Here is a 17,137-nt window from a genome sequence, read left to right on the forward strand (position 1 = left end):
TGCCAGAGAAAACACTAGAACATTTTGGCAACTGCAACTGATACCGGAAATATATCCCGCCGGAATCTAGGAGAAACTTAAAGGATTTTCAGCTCGCAATGTTACCTAATATGTACATTCTGGATGAGAGGAAAAGGACGAGGACTCCCCTTGTCCCAACAGCTACAGAGCTATGAGACTGTTCTTGTCCCTAGAAGAAGTCAGAGAAATACAAGTCCTGTTGGTCTGGCCTTTGAGGTATCACAGAATATAGCATCTTTGATAACAAAAAGCACTGTTTCCAAGGCCACATTTTCTCACAACCCACCGCACAGGAGAAACAGGGATATCTTTGAAGCAGGTCAAAAGAAAGCATATGTGGCAAAAGAATAAATCCCAGAACCAAGTATTAAAAGAACTAAGCTCTAGCTCTGCTCTGCTATTAATTAGCTGTAAAACCTCAAGTAATTTCACTGTGCCTCTCTGGTTCACAATGGCACCCTGAGTAAAATCAGAGGACGCAACTAGGTCAGGGGTCAGCAAAGTATGGCTCATTGCCTGTTTTTGTAAACAAAGTCTTACTGGAACAGAGCCATGCTCATTTGTTTACAAATTATCTATGGTTGCTTTCATGCTCCATCCAGAGGGCTGCCAGAGACTGTATGACCCGCAAAGCCTAAAATGTTTACTACCTGGCCTTTTATAGAAAAAGTTTGCTGAACCATGCACTAGATGATCTTTACGTCTCTTCTAAGTTTAGCTTTCTATGTTCTGTGAATTATCTTTAGATGCTGGTAAAAAAGAACCTCCCTGTGAACATCCACTATTTTCCATTTTCCACTAACTTGTATTACAGTTATTTAAACGGAAATCTCATTTCTCATGTTGAAGTAAAAAGCTCATGAAAGCATATATGTATTTTTGTCTGTCTTCCCTCAGAGCCTAGGATAGTTCTTTGAACTAATTAGCTCAGTGATATGGTAGGCCTGGCCTCCTATGCTGAAGCCTTAAAGAGTACTGGTGGTATGAAGGGTCTGGTACAGAAGTAACTAGGTTATGTGGCTGTACCACAGAAAGAAGTCATGAGCCCAGTAGTACTCTAGCCCCAACAAAAGGGATAGATGCAGCAAGCCCAGTGGGTTGGTGAGACCAAAAACCTTCGGAAACACCTTGAAGAACAATGGGGACACTGGGGAGGTAAGCCTCTTGCCTCCTTATGTATCTTTGATTTTATATCTTTTGCCATACTCGCTACCTGAGGTTAATAATGAAACAAAGTGAAAGCCACCTTTGGACCTGGACCAGCTTTTGTGCTCTGGCCTATCTGACAGGTTTTCAGTGTTGATGTTCTTGCTTGCACAGTTCTGACATGTACAAATTTTAGTTACTACGGTTTAATTAAATAACACCAATTGTACAAAACCATGGTACAAATTTCAGTTACCACATTATATTAACTGTGAAAAACTGGCATAAAACAAATACTTCACTGCTAGTTTTTCAGTCCACAAGACTGCGTAAATAGTAGATGTTTATCAAGATCAGTGACCTATCACCTTACTAGTTTTAAAGTATGTCAATGACTGGTGACTATGAATCTGTTATTCCATGCATAGACAGCAAAGCATGTAGTTGTGTTACTTCTTTGTCTTCCAGTGATAAACTCAAGTGATATTTCATAAATATGGATAAACAAAAAGAGGCAATTGGCTAATCAGATAAAGGGACTGTAAAGAAACAAGCAGTGAACACTGGAAGTAAAATTAGAATCAAGTGTAAAACTAGTTGTAGCGGAAATAGCTGATAGTGGGAATGATAAAAACTGCCACCATTTGAGAGACTCTAGATATGCCAGACAAACTCAGCAGAAGCAATCTTATGACATATTAAATGAGAAAAGTGGTTGTGCCTAAAATGATGAAGATGTCCAGGGGACGCGACACCAGCAGGAAACTTCATATTAAAGGAACTTACGGAGATATTAAAAACACAAAAGATAAAATGTTGGAATCTGATCTAAACTTAGAAAGAAGTGAAATGACTCAAGTCATAGAAAAGGTGCTCATTCCCTATCATAAGTTATACGACCCAAACAACAAAAAAACAAGCAGTATTTAAACTATTCTTCATAAACTTTTACAAAGAGATAAAACACCTCATTTTTTTTTAACTTTTCCAGTTCTAAATTGTATTACATAAATTTTAGTGTACTAAGTAAAAATATTTTTTTTTATATTAGTTTTGCTAGTTTTTCATTTTTATATACACTGATGACTAATAGCAAAAGGGTTAATGTTTTGACAAAACTGCTGAAAGGTCACAGAACAATCATGATTTTTTCCCACTGATTGGTGTGCCCAGTTTTAGCTTGCATGGTCAGTTTTCTGGTCCTCTACTACTCTGCAAGATGAGGATTACCTAGACTAAGGTAAAGGTTGATGTGTGAGAAAACCAACTAAACTTAGGAGTCTCAAAAAAAAAAAAAACAAAACTATCACACTTATCCTAAGAAAGAATTACCCATTTATAGGGTGGATTTTAGTGTAGAGTTGCCTGTTTACATAGGATCCGACTGGATGGTAATCGGGTTTTATTTATTTATTTATTTATTCCAGTTTAGTTGCTTATCTTCTCATTCCCTGACTTTCAGAGATACTAGGAAAGCAGCTCCTTTATTTTAAACATGGAGAGGTGGAATTTCAGAGAGAAGAGCTTTTCATTTCCTCCTTTGCCCTTTCCTAAATACGTTCTCCTAAAGCACAATCCACCATTTAAGAGATTCCTTGGGTTTGCAAACTCTGTTTCTGATTACACACAACTTCCGTGAGTAGCCTATAAATGAGCTCTTTGGGAATCTGAGTTTTTGTTCGATGCAGAAAGAAAGGGAAGAGGTCCAAGTACTAGACCCCACCTTACGTGTATGTGTGCAGGGGTAGGGGGGCATATTTTAGGGAAAGAGGATGGGCGGGGGACAGTAGGGAATGCAAAATTGTAGTAGGAATAGGAGTGGGGGTTCAAAATCCCTGGCATCCTCTCTCCCACCCACGTCCCGTAAGTTGTTTGTGCATCACCCATGTCTACTTCAACTTTGTGTGCCACTGGGGGCTGGGGGAAGTACTCTCTCTAATCTGCTAGGGAAGCGGCCCATCCATTTTCATCCACTATTGAGCTGTATGGCCTGCCAATGTTCCCTCAAGAAAAAAACTCTCTCTTAAAAATTAAACAGTTAGGAAAATGCTATATTCCTGGAGAATTTGTTAATCATAAAAATATTGTCTATGGCCAGTCCTAATCACACAAGTTGGTTCCACAAAAATATATGGTACAAGGCACACTGAGAGAGAAGAGGAAGAAATTCCTCTTTCCTTAAGATTCAAGATAGAACATTTCTGTTCCCTGGCCCGTCTTACTAAAAAAAAAAAAAAAATTTAAAAAGTGAACTTTAGGGATAGCAGGAAGAAAAACAAAAGAAACTTTCTGTAGGAAAGCATCTGATTGAAGCTTTGGATCCTGAGTACTGTTGTTCAATAGCCAAACCAACTAGTTACCCATTTAACTCTCTCTCTGTGACTTCCTGCACATTTGACCCTGTATTTGTATTACCCTCTTCCAAGGCTTTTTTCCCTAAGTGGCATACCTTCAATTTCCCACTCAAAAGCCTTATTATTTGCCTCCTTTGCCATTTTTTTCTTCTTAATTGTTCAGAAAAATATCCTTCCCACAACACAGAGAATCATTTTTTAAATAAGAAATAATATAATTATTTTTAACGGAAGACTAAGAAAATAATGAAGGAGATATAAACTGTCAGAAGGATTTTGAAGCTACTTCATCTCTGTATGGGCCCTGGACTTCCCGGCAGAGACTGCGAGGTGAAGGAAGAAATCCTCTTATGTACACTATTTTCATGAGAATACAGGTAGTTGTTTTATGGACACAGGTAGGAGCAGATAAACTAAAAGGTCTATAATAATCTACTTCCTCAAATAGGGCTAAATGTCAGCTGTATGTGTTTCCTTATTTGTAAAAATATAAAGGAACCAGGGTTTAAAAGGATTTACTGAGCACAAAGTCTGTATACACAGCCAAGTGACCGGCATTGCTGTAATATTTATTAATATTAAAAAAATTAGCATTGTAATATTTATTAATATGTACATTTGCTAATAGAAACATGGAAAGGAAATAAGAAAACAAAATGTGGGAAGATGTATGCATGTACGAAGCCAATACATATTTATTAAAAACCTACTATGTGCAAGACACAGGTTCAAGAATATTTTGAAACTTCCAAAAATCACTTAAGGTGGAGACTATAGCACACACAAACCACCCTGGCACGTGCCAGCCCGAAGAGGGTGGCTGTATACTATTTAACCAAGGATACGAAGGATTCGTCTGACCCGGAACCATGACGTAAAAGGGCAGTCTTGAAATGTGCTAAGTATAAAAGTGTGCATGATTGTAGCATCTTGTCTACTTCATACATGATCAGCAGGTAGCTTCAACTACAAGGAAAAGGCTTACTTACATGAAATGAGCAAAATTTTCAATGTAAATTCTGGGGACCTAAACATCACACAGGTACTCGTCTCGGGGTCTAATTTTGAGGAATAAGTTAAGCTGCATATTCATTTTATCCAAAAACAGAAACTGCTTCAATATTTGCAAGAGTAAAAAAACGCCACAATTACCCCTTAAAGACAAAGTTTACGTGGACAGCAGAACTAGCCAAAGAATTAAGGCCCTTATAATAATTCCTCCTTCCTCCACTTCCCAGAAGTACTGTTTGAAAATCAAGATAGAGTCTGCTGTGCAATCTTTCCAAATAATAATAAAAATTAAAAAAAATATTAAAAAATAGCTCATTATTAACACAATTTGTCAAAGGAAGTTTTTTGTGTGTTTGTTTTATTAAACTAGCCATGCATTTGTTAGTTAAAAATTGTGATGCTGAAAATTCCTGCTGAGATACCTAGAAATTCTCAATGGAAGCGACCTGAGTGTTGGACAGTATATATAAGCTGAAGAACAGATTCGCTTCCTTTTGTGGTAAATCTCTAATTAGGACTGAGCCATACACACAGGATCAGCAGGGGTCATCGGAGAAACACAGAACTAAACCATGCTCCATGCTGACCACTTTCCTTCCCTGCTCCTGTGGCAATGGTGACTTGGTCTCTGATCCTTTGTTTGGAAATCGCAACTAGTTAGCTTCCACCTCCAACGTTGCTTTCCTTTTCTCTCAGCAGCTCATTGGGCAGTGTGCGAAGTTGCTCCAAGTAGAATGCCCAACTCTAAGCACTACTTTCTCTGCACTGCCTGTGAGGATGGACTTATCTTTTCACTCTTGAATAAATTCCATTCTATTTAACAAATATATTCCACTTCAATTCCATCCAAAAATGTCCCAATTTTCTGCCCCAAAAGAAAAGAGCAGCCTTAAACTTTACATGGCATCAACAGGGATCCTATTCTTTAATCCAAGGAAGGAATATTAAGATATGCTTTTTGTATCCTTTTATAGTCCTCAGAAGAATAAGGAACTTATATTTTTGCCCAAAATATAATAACTGCAACAACAACAAAAGACAAAATCTCAATAGTGCAAAAAGAAGTGTCATTATCACTGGCAGAAAAACATACTTAAAACATTCCTGGACTAGTATGTAGCTACAGTTTTTACTTTATCAAAATTCCTTCTCTCTCTCTCAGCATAAGGGACAATCTGAAACAAAATAGAACAAAAAACTGTGATCCTGCCAGCCTGTAATTGTTACTCAGATGACAGTAATTGAGGACTAATATGTGCTGAGGGGCTAGGAGGGAGACAAAGTAGAAGACATCATCCAGGCTCTCAAGCAGTTTATAATCTCTCTGACAACCTTATTGCTTAGTCATTAGCATGCATTGCAGGCTCCTAAAATATCTTATCAATACAATAAAGACAAGCTGACAGAAACCTGCACTAACTGCCTATCCCCAATTAGCTGACTCTCTAGAGAAGGGCCCCTCAGGCAGCTGAGGGCCTGAGCACACCAGGCTGTCACAGTCTGGCCCCAGGGTATCATCAGGCTCCCCTGACAGTCTACAAGTTCCCCTTCCGGGAAAACCAAAGGGCACAGCAGAATCAGTCATCGGATCAGGCTGGGGTCAAATACCAGGAATCACAGCATTTGTCAGAGCAGACTCATGAGAAACAAAAAAGGCCAGAACAGGTCAAGAAGGGACAACAGACAAGGCCAGCCAGACCCGATGAGCTGAAGAGAAAGCAGAAGGCCTGGAATAATCGGAGGGGTCCTGGCATGTCTGGAGACACGGTTTAGGCAGAGCAGAGCTGTGAACTGGGAAGGGGACCACAGCTCGTAGGCAAGGATACAAAAACCTGGTTCAAGTAAGATGACTCAAGACACTGGCCCAGAGCCAGGTAAGCCCTAATTCTGCCTCCTCATCCTTCCCCCCTTCTAGCTCCCAATCTCTGGGGGCAACAACGAGGAAAACTTCAGGAACCCCCTATGCTTTCCTCATTTGAAGAAAAGCCAGGAATCTGCGATATCCTGCCCTCTTCAACCCTTTATACTTCAAGCTTCAAGGAAGTTCAAATTTTAACTCCTGGTCAGTTCCCTCCAAGTGGGAGTAGAGAATACAATGATTCCTTCCTTCTGCCAGGCCCCAGAGAAGGAAGATACACACACACACACACGTACGTACGTATAAATACACATATGTAAATTTTTTAAAATATGCTTTAGCTTCAAGGATTTGATGAAGAGCAAGTTAGGATAACAACCATGGGACTTGGTCAATATACAATGTGATGATTAAAACGATAGGGCAACAGGGTGTGAGAACAAGAGGAAAGTGTTCCTTCTGTCTCGGAAAATCATGGAGGGCTTCACAGGTCAAGCCATAACTGTCCTGCTAGACCTCAAAGAATGTCAGACAGAATAAAAAAGGATAGGTTAGCAGGGAGGATCAGGCAAGGCATGGGAAAAGGCATAAGCCAAGGGACAAAGGAATGCCACGATATAGTAGACCTGGGCCCAGCAGGAAATCCAGCATGGCAGAGCAGAGTACAGCAAGGGGGAAGCTAGAGAGGAGGCGATATGATTAAACTGGAGTCACACAGTAAGGAGCCTCACATTCTATACTAACAAATCTGGGCTTTAACTTCCAGGCATAGGGACTCGCCAACGGTTATTTAAGCAGGGGAGTGAGATGATCAAATTTATATTCTAGAATTCAGGTAATAAAAAAGCAGATGCTCGAGGGTTTAAAGAGGAAAAGAAGGGTAAGCAGTCAGAAGGTTGTTACAGTAGGCTGAGCAAGAAATAATATGGATCTAAACTAGTGGAAATGGGAAGAAGATGGATTACAGAGGCATTTAAGTGGTAGGACTGATATAGAACATACTGAACAATGAGGTGTGGGGTGAGCAGAAGGGGTGGGGAAACATAGGAAGACTGAGGTTTTCATCTTAGGCAACTAGACGAGCAGTAAAGCCATTAAGGAGGAGAGGAATGAAGCAATACAATGAACAGTCTTTTGTGTCTGGGATGGGGGCAGCAGATAATGGATATAATTATTTAGACATACATACAAATACTTCTCCCCATCCCACCCCCACTTCTTCTTCAGTGCTACACATTGTGCCAATGACATACAGATTCTCTCCTTCAATCCTCACAGTAATGCTATGGGGTAAACCCATTACTCACATTTTACATTAAAATAAAAAGATGGCTCAAAGAGGTTAAGTAATTTTTATTTATCCAACAAATATTTATAAAATGCCTTCTAGGTGCTGGGGTTTTGGAAGGGAAGAAGACAGGGAGCAAGGTCCTTACATTTTTGAGCTGAGAATTGAAAAGGGAGGAGACAGACAACAAACAGGTCAAGCAATTAAATGAGCAAGATAATTTCAGATAGTGATAAGGGCTATGGAGACAATTAATAATACTATAAAATTTACTGAGCATTAACTATGGGCTCGTTATAAGTGCACTGCAGGTTTCAATTCGTTTAACCCTCACTTACAACCTATGAGGTAAGTTTTACTTTTGGCCTCATTTCATAAGATAAAAACTGAGATACAGAAAAGTTAAATATATTCCCCCAAATCAGAGCTACTAACCAGATAGTGTTCAGTCCTAGGGATTCTGACTCCAGAGCCTGTGCTCATAATCACACTACACTGCTTTGCCACACCATGATTTTATTATTGTAACAAGACAGAGCAAGGAGCAGAAGGTGCTGAGGTGCAGAGCTGCTGTAGCGTGAATGAGAAAGAAAGGCCTTTCTGAATCTCAGATAGCCATGTAAAGATCTGGAAGCAGAAAATCCTACGCAGAGCGAACAAACCTGGAGTGTTTTAGAAACAGGAGGCCAGTATTATTGCAGCAGGATAAGCCAGGACAGCTAGACTGAAATGAAGTGGAAAAGGCAGGTAAAGACTAGTTTGTGAAGTCTTTTAGACCATGGTAAAGAACTTGGATTTTATTCTAGAAAGGCACTGGATAGTTTTAGGCAGGGGATTTAAATAATTTGATTTATAATATAAAAAGGCAGTTTTGACTATGCTGAAAAACAAACTGTGTAGGGGAAGGTGGGACCTAGTGCAAGCAGGGAAATCTGAATCCAGTCAGTCTATTTCCAGAGCTAAACTCTAAACCATTATGCTATGTAGTGTTAAGGTACAGGGCCTCAGATAAAGGTACAAAATAGATAGCTGGAAACATGAATCTATAGTTTAAGAGAGAAGCTGGAGCCAAAGATTTAGATTTTGTAACCTCTAACATGCAGACAGATATTACTAAAGCCATGGGAGTACATGAGATGGCTCACAGAACATAAATTTAGCAAAAAGGGAAGAAAGCCAAGGTCATAATCTGTGAAGTCTATCCTTTGCTCTTCAGCTACCAATAATAGGAAATACTGCTCACTGTCAAAAGAGTATCTGGAGCCTTTATTCTCCCTAAAAGGAGTTGAGACATGGATGAAGATTAGTCCATAATGACAAACCTTGGGATTGCTGAGCAGTAAAAGGAGTTGCAAGGGGGCAGTGGTGGTTCAGTGGTAGAATTCTCACCTTCTATGTGGGAGACTTGGGTTTGATTCCTGGCCAATACATCTCATGTGCAGCCACGAACATCTGTCGGTAGAGGCTTATAAGTTGCTCTGATGTTGCACAGTCTTTAGTCCATCTTTCAGACTAAGATGGGCTAGGTAAAAGGCCTGGCAATCTACTTCTGAAAATCAGCCAATGAAAATCCTATGGATGGATCACAACAGTTCAATCCCCAGCTGATTATAGGGATGGCACAGGACCACACAGTGTTTCATTCCATTATGCATGGGGTTGCCATGAGTCAAAGGCCAACTCAATGGCAGCTAACAACAAACAACAAAAGGAGTCGCATACAGGGAAATATTACCAAACCCATATATCTCACTAAAGACAATGATAAGAACATAATCCAATTATAATCAAGTTTGATATAAATGACCTAGGGAGTTCTGTACACGTAGCTTTACACCACGCACTACTATAGCAAGTTACTAGCTGAGGGTGAGAACACCTGCTCTGCTAAAGCCTTGTCATAGCTGGAGACATGGCACAATCCCTGTCTAGCATGATTAGTGTTAAGAAAACGGCACAACTGAATGGAGAGACCTGGTAGAGAAGGCAGGGGACTTTAAAATGCTTTTTCACGAATCAGTTCATCACACCTCTTCCAGCTATGAAACTCCTAGCTCCCTCAAGGACAAATACATACACATTTTCTGGCACAGTTTAGGAGGAGTAATTGAAGCCAAGTGAATTTAGGAATACAAGAAATGCAATACTAAAGTGTTCCCTTTAGCGTCTTCCCATTCTCGATGCTTCTTTACCAGAAGGAGGTGTGACAATCTTGGCATTCCCCACTAAATAGGAGACTGAGAATAGGCCTGTCTGCTTATAACTGAGGGTGGAGCAGTGCTGACCAGCTACATAAGTAGGATGATGATGGAGAGATGTGAAAATTATATAGAATACTTTTGGTCTGATGAGACAGAGAAGGAAGCTACTGTTTCCTGTGCAGCAACATGATGTATGGCTACTATTGGAGACAAGGCACTGGAGCTGAAGGGAACACTCAGTACTCAAAGCTCAAGCTGCTTCCTCTTGCTCAGAATGCCTTTCTCCTCACTGAATCTATCTTTCAAAGCCCAAACCCAGCCTCTTTCATAAAGACTCTCCTTATGACTGTAGCCCATAGTTTCTTGCCATTCTCTGAAGCCAAACTGCTGTCTCTGCTATTTTTTTTTTGAGTGTTTTAGTGTTTGTTTCATGTACTTTAGCCTCTTGCCTTCATTAGAGGCAAGAACCATGTTTTGTTGGTTTTAATTTTTTATCATAAAAATTTTCAAATATTCACAGAAGTAGAGAGAACAATGTTAAAAAAAACCCCATTCAACAGCTATTGAGATTTTTGCCTCATTTCCTTTATTTATATATACATACATATATGTGTATATATCTGTATAGACACATACATACCCTTTTTTTTGCCAAAGTATTATATATTTCATAAATTCATATGCATTAAAAAAAATGGGCATTTTCTTACACAATCATGATGCCTAAATAAAACTCATGGCAATTGATTGGTATCACCTAATACCTAGTTCATATTCAAAGGTACTTGATTGCCTCAGAAATGTCTTTGGACAGTTGGTTTGTAGTAATTAGTATCAAAACAAGATCTACACATCCTGAGACCAGAAGAACTAGATGGTGCCTGGCCACAACCGATGACTGCCCTGACAGGGAGCACAACAGAGAACCCCTGAGGGAGCAGGAGATCAGTGGGATGCAGACCCCAAATTCTCACAAAAAGACCATACTTAATGGTCTGACTGAGACTAGAGGAATCCTAGCGGTCATGGTCCCCAAACCTTCTGTTGGCCCAGGACAAGAACCATTCCCGAAGACAACTCATCAGACATGAAAGGGACTGGACAGTGGGTAGGAGAGAGATGCTGATGAAGAGTGAGCTATTTATATCAGGTGGACACTTGAGACTGTGTTGGCATCTCCTGTCCGGAGGGGGGATGGGAGGATAGAGAGAGTTGGAAGCTGGCAAAATTGTCACGAAAGGAGAGACTGGAAGGGCCGACTCATTAGGGGGAGAGCAAGTGGGAGTACGGAGTAAGGTGTATATAAACTTATACGTGACAGTCTGACTGGATTTGTAAACGTTCACTTGAAGCTCAATAAAAGTTAAAAAAAAAAAAAAAAACCAAGATCTACATACTATATGTGGTTATGTCTCTTAGATCTCTTACTGTAAAACAGTCCCTTTCCCTTTTGTCTTGTCAATGATTTAATGAAGAAGCCTAGTCATTTTTCTTATTGATATCTCACACATTCTGTTCGTATCCACACAGTCTCAGTGGCTATGTCTTTCATTCATTTACTCAACAAATATGCATAAGGAGCCAAATATGAGCCAGAATTCTATAAAATGTGGTGGCTATAGCAGAGAATACAACAGTCATAGTCCTGGCTCAAACAGAAGAAAGCCATAGAACAAATAATTACACAAAATGTTAATTATTAGCAGTTGTGATCCATGCTAAGAAGGAAAAAATAAAGAGAAATTATAGCAAAGGAACCTAATCTACTTTAGGGGTAATTTATCTTGTAAAATTCAAAGTACTTAGTACAGTATTAAATAAATAAACATTTCTGAGTTGGCTGCAGAGTGAGTTTTTTTCAGGTATCAGCCTTTATTGTCAACTAAAGCACATATCACTATCCTTCAAACATCTAAGTTTCAATTTCGAATCAGAATAGTGGGCAGAAAATCTAGCCCAGATCCCATGGATGGACTTCAGCAATCTATGAATTCTTTGAAATTGTATGTAATATTACGTATATGTTAGCGTGGTGTGAGTGAATAGAGACGTACTTTTTTTTTTCAGAATCATATATATATATTTTAACATTTTATTGTATGTTAGGTGAAAGTTTACATAGCAAATTAATTTTCCAATCAATGATTCTTATATAATTGTTCCACACAAGTACATTTCTAGGGGCCACAGTTTTCTTTAGAGTCTGTAAGGTTACTTAAACCATGAATCCCAGCATTAACACAGAACCAACTAACTAAAGGCCAATCTGCCAAATATTTCCAAGTCCTGTTACAAGATGCTGGACTCACCTAATGTCTGGAATTATCTGTACCTCAGCTGCTTTCCATGTGTCTATACGGATAAGAATTATTACCACCACTAATTAATTACAGCTTCTCTCCTCTCCTTTTGAAGAGCTGCTTAACAGATGCTAAGATGAAACGAACTATTTGAGCTCTGAACATTAAATGTGATTCTCCCTGGAGTCCATATTACAGAAAACTGAAGGGGCAAACTAGTGGTTTCCTCCAGGTGAAATAAATTATCTCAGAAGAGAAAGAAGAATTCAGGAGGTGATTACGTAGATAAAGAAAAAGGCTGCATTTTCTAGACCACTAGGTTTAGATGTCAGGACAATGAATTTTTAACCAGGAACAGAATGGATATTTTGAAAACCCAAAAGTACATGCTTAGTAGGGTTATCTCCACATTTCTCAAAGGGATTTTAAGTGAAAGGAAGGAAATATGTAGGTACACTTTAAGATAAGGCGCCCTGGTGGCACAACAGTTAAACCCTATAGCTGCTAATAGAAAGGTTGGCAGTTCAAACCCACCCAGCCACTTCATGGGAGAAAGCTGGTGATTAGCTCCCATAAAGACTGTTAGTATTGTTGGGTGCCACTGGGTCGACTCCAACTCATACCAAACCCATGTAACAGAGCAGAAATGCCCCATAGGGTTTTCTTGTCTGTAATCTTTAACGTAACAGATTGTTAGGTCTTTCTCCTGCAGAGCTGCTGGGTGAGTTCAAACTAACAACCTTTCAGTTAGCAACCTACAGTTTAACCACTGCGCCAGTAGGGTTCCTAGACAACCCCATGGGTCAGTTCCACTCTGTCACACATGGTCACTATGAGTTGAAAATCGAGTCTGCAGCATCTAACGACAACGACACACTTTAAGATTAGATATAATGGAGGATAAGAGAAACAGTAGCAGAGAAGATAAGCCATCTTAAAAGATTATAGCATTACTTAAAAATAATATTATATGAAGTATATTACTCTTATACAATGCCATCTACTTGAGACCACTGTAAATGTTTAAGTCTCCCTGGATCATATCAGATATGAGTCTAGTTTATGGGCAATAACATAATATTTGACTGAGCTTCTTGGAAAGAAATATCTTCTTAATTTTTTCCGTCTCTGGTGTCTAAGTTTTAAAGCTTTCTCTCTGTATGATTAGAGTATGTCTGTTCAACTTGTAGAGTACATCTGACCAAGCCCATGTGTATAAAAAGCATGCCTTGACATCGAACCAAGCAGACAAGAGAAAAACAATTGGTTAAGGCACTTCCTAAACTGAGGGAACGAAATGGAATGGATGACTTTTTTTTTTTTTTTTAATTATTTGCTTGCATTTACTTTCAAACTCCTGAATTTTGTATTCTTTTCTACACAAGATAGGACGGCTCCTCAGGTGAATCAAATCTGCATGTTTCAGCTGTGGTCAGCTTCCCTTCTGACTCCCACTAGGGTTTGGTGATGCAGAGTAAACAAGGCAATAAAGCAAATACAATGCATTTAATACCTCAATGCACTGCAAACTGATCTGGAATAGGGGTCAGTTCAAACTGCTTTTCACGTGAAACTTTTCACATTAAGGCGCGGGAAGGAGAGGGAGGAAAAGATGGCAAGGCATGAAGTTATACTGGATTCAGAAGTGTGGTTTCTTGTTTTAGGGTAGACAGGAGCCAGGTCTCCTCAGGTGAGATTCTTCAGTTATTTATCAGGTTGGAGCCATGGATATTTAAAAACACATTCTTGTGGCTGGCATTAAATCTGAAATCTGATGGGCAACTGTTCAAGAAATAAAAGCTACAAACAAAATAGCTTTAGTTCCATTCAGCATGCTGTGGGAAATGGCTAATGGACAAGCATTACTATGACTGGCCAGGCGAGCTGCCAATAAATGACAAGAGCAGAAATTCAAACCACCACATAACAACACTTCCTAAGCTGATTTCACTAATTTGTCAAAGCAGGACACTATCTGAACCAAGTGGAAGAAAAACGAGGTTGGAGTACAGAAGGAAAGGAATTATGCAAAAGTAAAAGCTATGCTTCTTTCACTATTGGTTGGTTCTATCTGCTTTACCTAACTATGGTTCACTTCTATCATCTGTTGATATCACAACTGCTTTACAGAGGGCAACATGTTCTCCCTCTTTTTTTTTTTAATGATTTATTTTTGTTGTTCTTGAGAATATATATAGCAGAATACACACCAATTTAACAGTTTCTATTTTTTTATATATAAAAAAAAATTTTTTTTATATGTACAATTCAGTGACACTAATTACAGCCAAGTTGTACAACCATTCTGACCATCCTTTTCCAAGAAGTTGCTCCCCCATTAACATAAACTCACTGCCCTCTAAGTTTCCTATCTAATCTTTCTAGTTACTACTGTCAATTTGAGCCCATATAAAAAAAAATATATATATAAATAGATCTTAAAAGAGCACAATGTTCAAGGCAGACGTTCTTTCTTAAATAACCTAAACTTATTTGGTTTTAAGAAGACTTTAAGGGATATTTTTTGGTTTAAGGTTTAAAGATTATCTCTAGATGCAGGGGTTCATTCAATCTCAATGGCTCCAGAAAGCCTGTATTCTATGTGCATTTGAAATTCTGTTCTGCATTTCCCCTCTTTTGATCAGGATTCTTCTACAGAATCTTTGATGAAAATGTTCATTAATGGTGGCCAGGCACCATCTTTTTCAAATGACAAGCAGAGAGCGATTTCTGCTGGGATAAGTTTCCCTTGTTTGTGTGTCTCTGCCTTGTCTTTTTCCAATAGAAAGAAATGAAGTTTAGTGGTTGTGTGGGAAGAAAGTGTGCAGTTCTGACACGCCATCCCTCAGAGAGGCTGTCTGACCTCAGGACCATAGTCTTTTTCTCACTTGTCATTTTTTTTCCCCTATGAAAATAAGAACCTCAAGTATTGTCTCCAATCATCTCTCCGTATTCAACTCAATTTCCAACTCTTCCTAATAATTTTAAAGAGGCAAACTAACTGTTAAACTGGTCAATAGGTATAATCTCTTAGCCTCTGAAATGGAATAAAAACCATCCATCATAAAGGAAGAACAAATTTGCTTAACTGAACAGTTTCAAATCAGTCCAAAATTTAATGAACGATGCCTTAAATTCTATTTCAGGTAGGCTTTTTAGTGTAATGGTTAAGAGCACAGATTCTGGAGCTGGACTACCTGGGTTCAAATTCTGTGTCCACCACTTACCAGATGTTTAGATTTAGACAGATAAATTAACTTGATCTCCCTATGCCTCCATTTCCTCAAACAGGGAATAATCACTGTTCTATATCACAGGTTGCTATACCTGACATAGAGAAAAGTACTAGACAAATGTTAACCGTTATTATGATTACCTCAGAAAAGAGCCAAAGGGCATTACATTAACCTGCCTCCTATATGTTATATTTAGTACTATTAAACAGTTAACATGTAAAGTCAAGTAAAGGTTCACTTGTCTTTGGTCACATAAAACAAGCCTTCTGTTAATCAGATACGGAAAAAAGTTAAGAATTAAATCCTTTCTATAAAATTAGCCTTAACTAAGGCTTTTTTTTTTTTAAGGCTAAGGTTTTACCAATAACACAAGTACACACTTGACTATCAGAGGTAAGATATTCTACCTAATCCTAATGCTTCAATAAAAAAAGTCAAATTAAACACACAAACTATCATAGCAGCCTATTCTAAAACACTGACATAATCAGAAACATTGTTCTAAGAGCAAAATACATACTTTTGGGGTGATCTGTTATCAACTTCAGCCTTCAATCGTAAATTCTCCCTCACCAGGCCACCATTTTCCAATTTCAATTTTTTATTTGCCTTAAAAAAAAATTGAAGATAATTAAACACAAGCTAAAACAAAAGTGCCTTGTAAAAATTATCACACGAGCCTTTTGTATTTTTTAGAGTGCTAATACCAGAAAACTGATTTTTAGAATACGGCAATCAAAAACTTAAAATCACCACTGGGAATGACTTGTGAAATTGTGAACACAACCAAGCATTTTTAATCTGTATCCCCCAAGCACTTGGCACATCTCCTCTCCAGGGAAATAAAGAGAGCTATGTTAGTCAGCACAGTCATTAAGGGACCATACAAATGGCAAATACATGTTTTTTGTTTTTTTCTTCTTTTTCACATAATTGAATTAGTTTAAGCAGGGTAACATTATACTACATGCAACCGTTAGCAAACTAATGCAGAAGAGTTAATTCTTTCGCTCTGAGATTGATTTTTTTTGGTTTTATTTTAAGACTTTGCTAGTGAGAACAAAGCTAATATGCTTAAATTACTTCCTTTCCTCAAAAAGGCTTTCCCAATACCCTGGCTCACAACTTCTGGGACCCTCAAAATTGGGTCAGTGTTTTATAATCAATTCCAAGGACTCTCCTTTGATTAAAAAAAAAAGAATCCCAAGTGTGATTTTCTTTCTTGAATCATATGATAGCTAAAAATCTAACAAAACATTAGCTGCTAGAAAATCTGGAGTCTCAATATCGATTCTGGCTAGCCTGAAAAGTGTACTTAAATTTTAGAGTCTTCTAAAAAGCTGCTTCTTTTAAACTCCCTACTCATCACTTTTGTGAATGTCAAAGAAAAATAAGAGTTCCTAGACTAGAAATCTGCTTCATAAACTTGGCAAGAGACATTCTTTATTTGACTAGAACATTTACATTAAAGGTGAGTGGGCCACAAGAACTGCTGTCAATGAAGAAGCTTAGAAACAGATTTCAAAAATGTGATCAATGTTTTTAACCAATTTCCAGAACTCCTCACTGTATTACTTGCCCATCCACACACAAATGCCCTGTGATGATTACAAGGGAAGCATGGCAGAGAGCATCCTTTTGGGTATAAAGCCTAGCTCTGCTACTTAGATTCATCCAGGTTCCTTCTGGGCTCTGGGCACCTGCTTATCTTCAACGTTGCTC

General features: G+C 38.6%; 1 protein-coding gene across 1 annotated transcript in view; it reads right to left on the reverse strand.

Annotated features, from left to right (window-relative positions):
- The window catches only part of OBI1 (ORC ubiquitin ligase 1), a 46,760-nt gene that overhangs the window by 8,078 nt on the left and 21,545 nt on the right, over positions 1-17,137 (reverse strand). The window contains exon 5 of the mRNA XM_049853131.1: positions 15,936-16,024. Coding sequence (XP_049709088.1) covers positions 15,936-16,024 — 89 coding nt within the window. The remainder of the gene's footprint in view (positions 1-15,935; positions 16,025-17,137) is intronic.

Source organism: Elephas maximus, chromosome 14, assembly GCF_024166365.1.
Source record: "Elephas maximus indicus isolate mEleMax1 chromosome 14, mEleMax1 primary haplotype, whole genome shotgun sequence".
Classification (NCBI taxonomy): Eukaryota; Metazoa; Chordata; class Mammalia; order Proboscidea; family Elephantidae; genus Elephas; species Elephas maximus.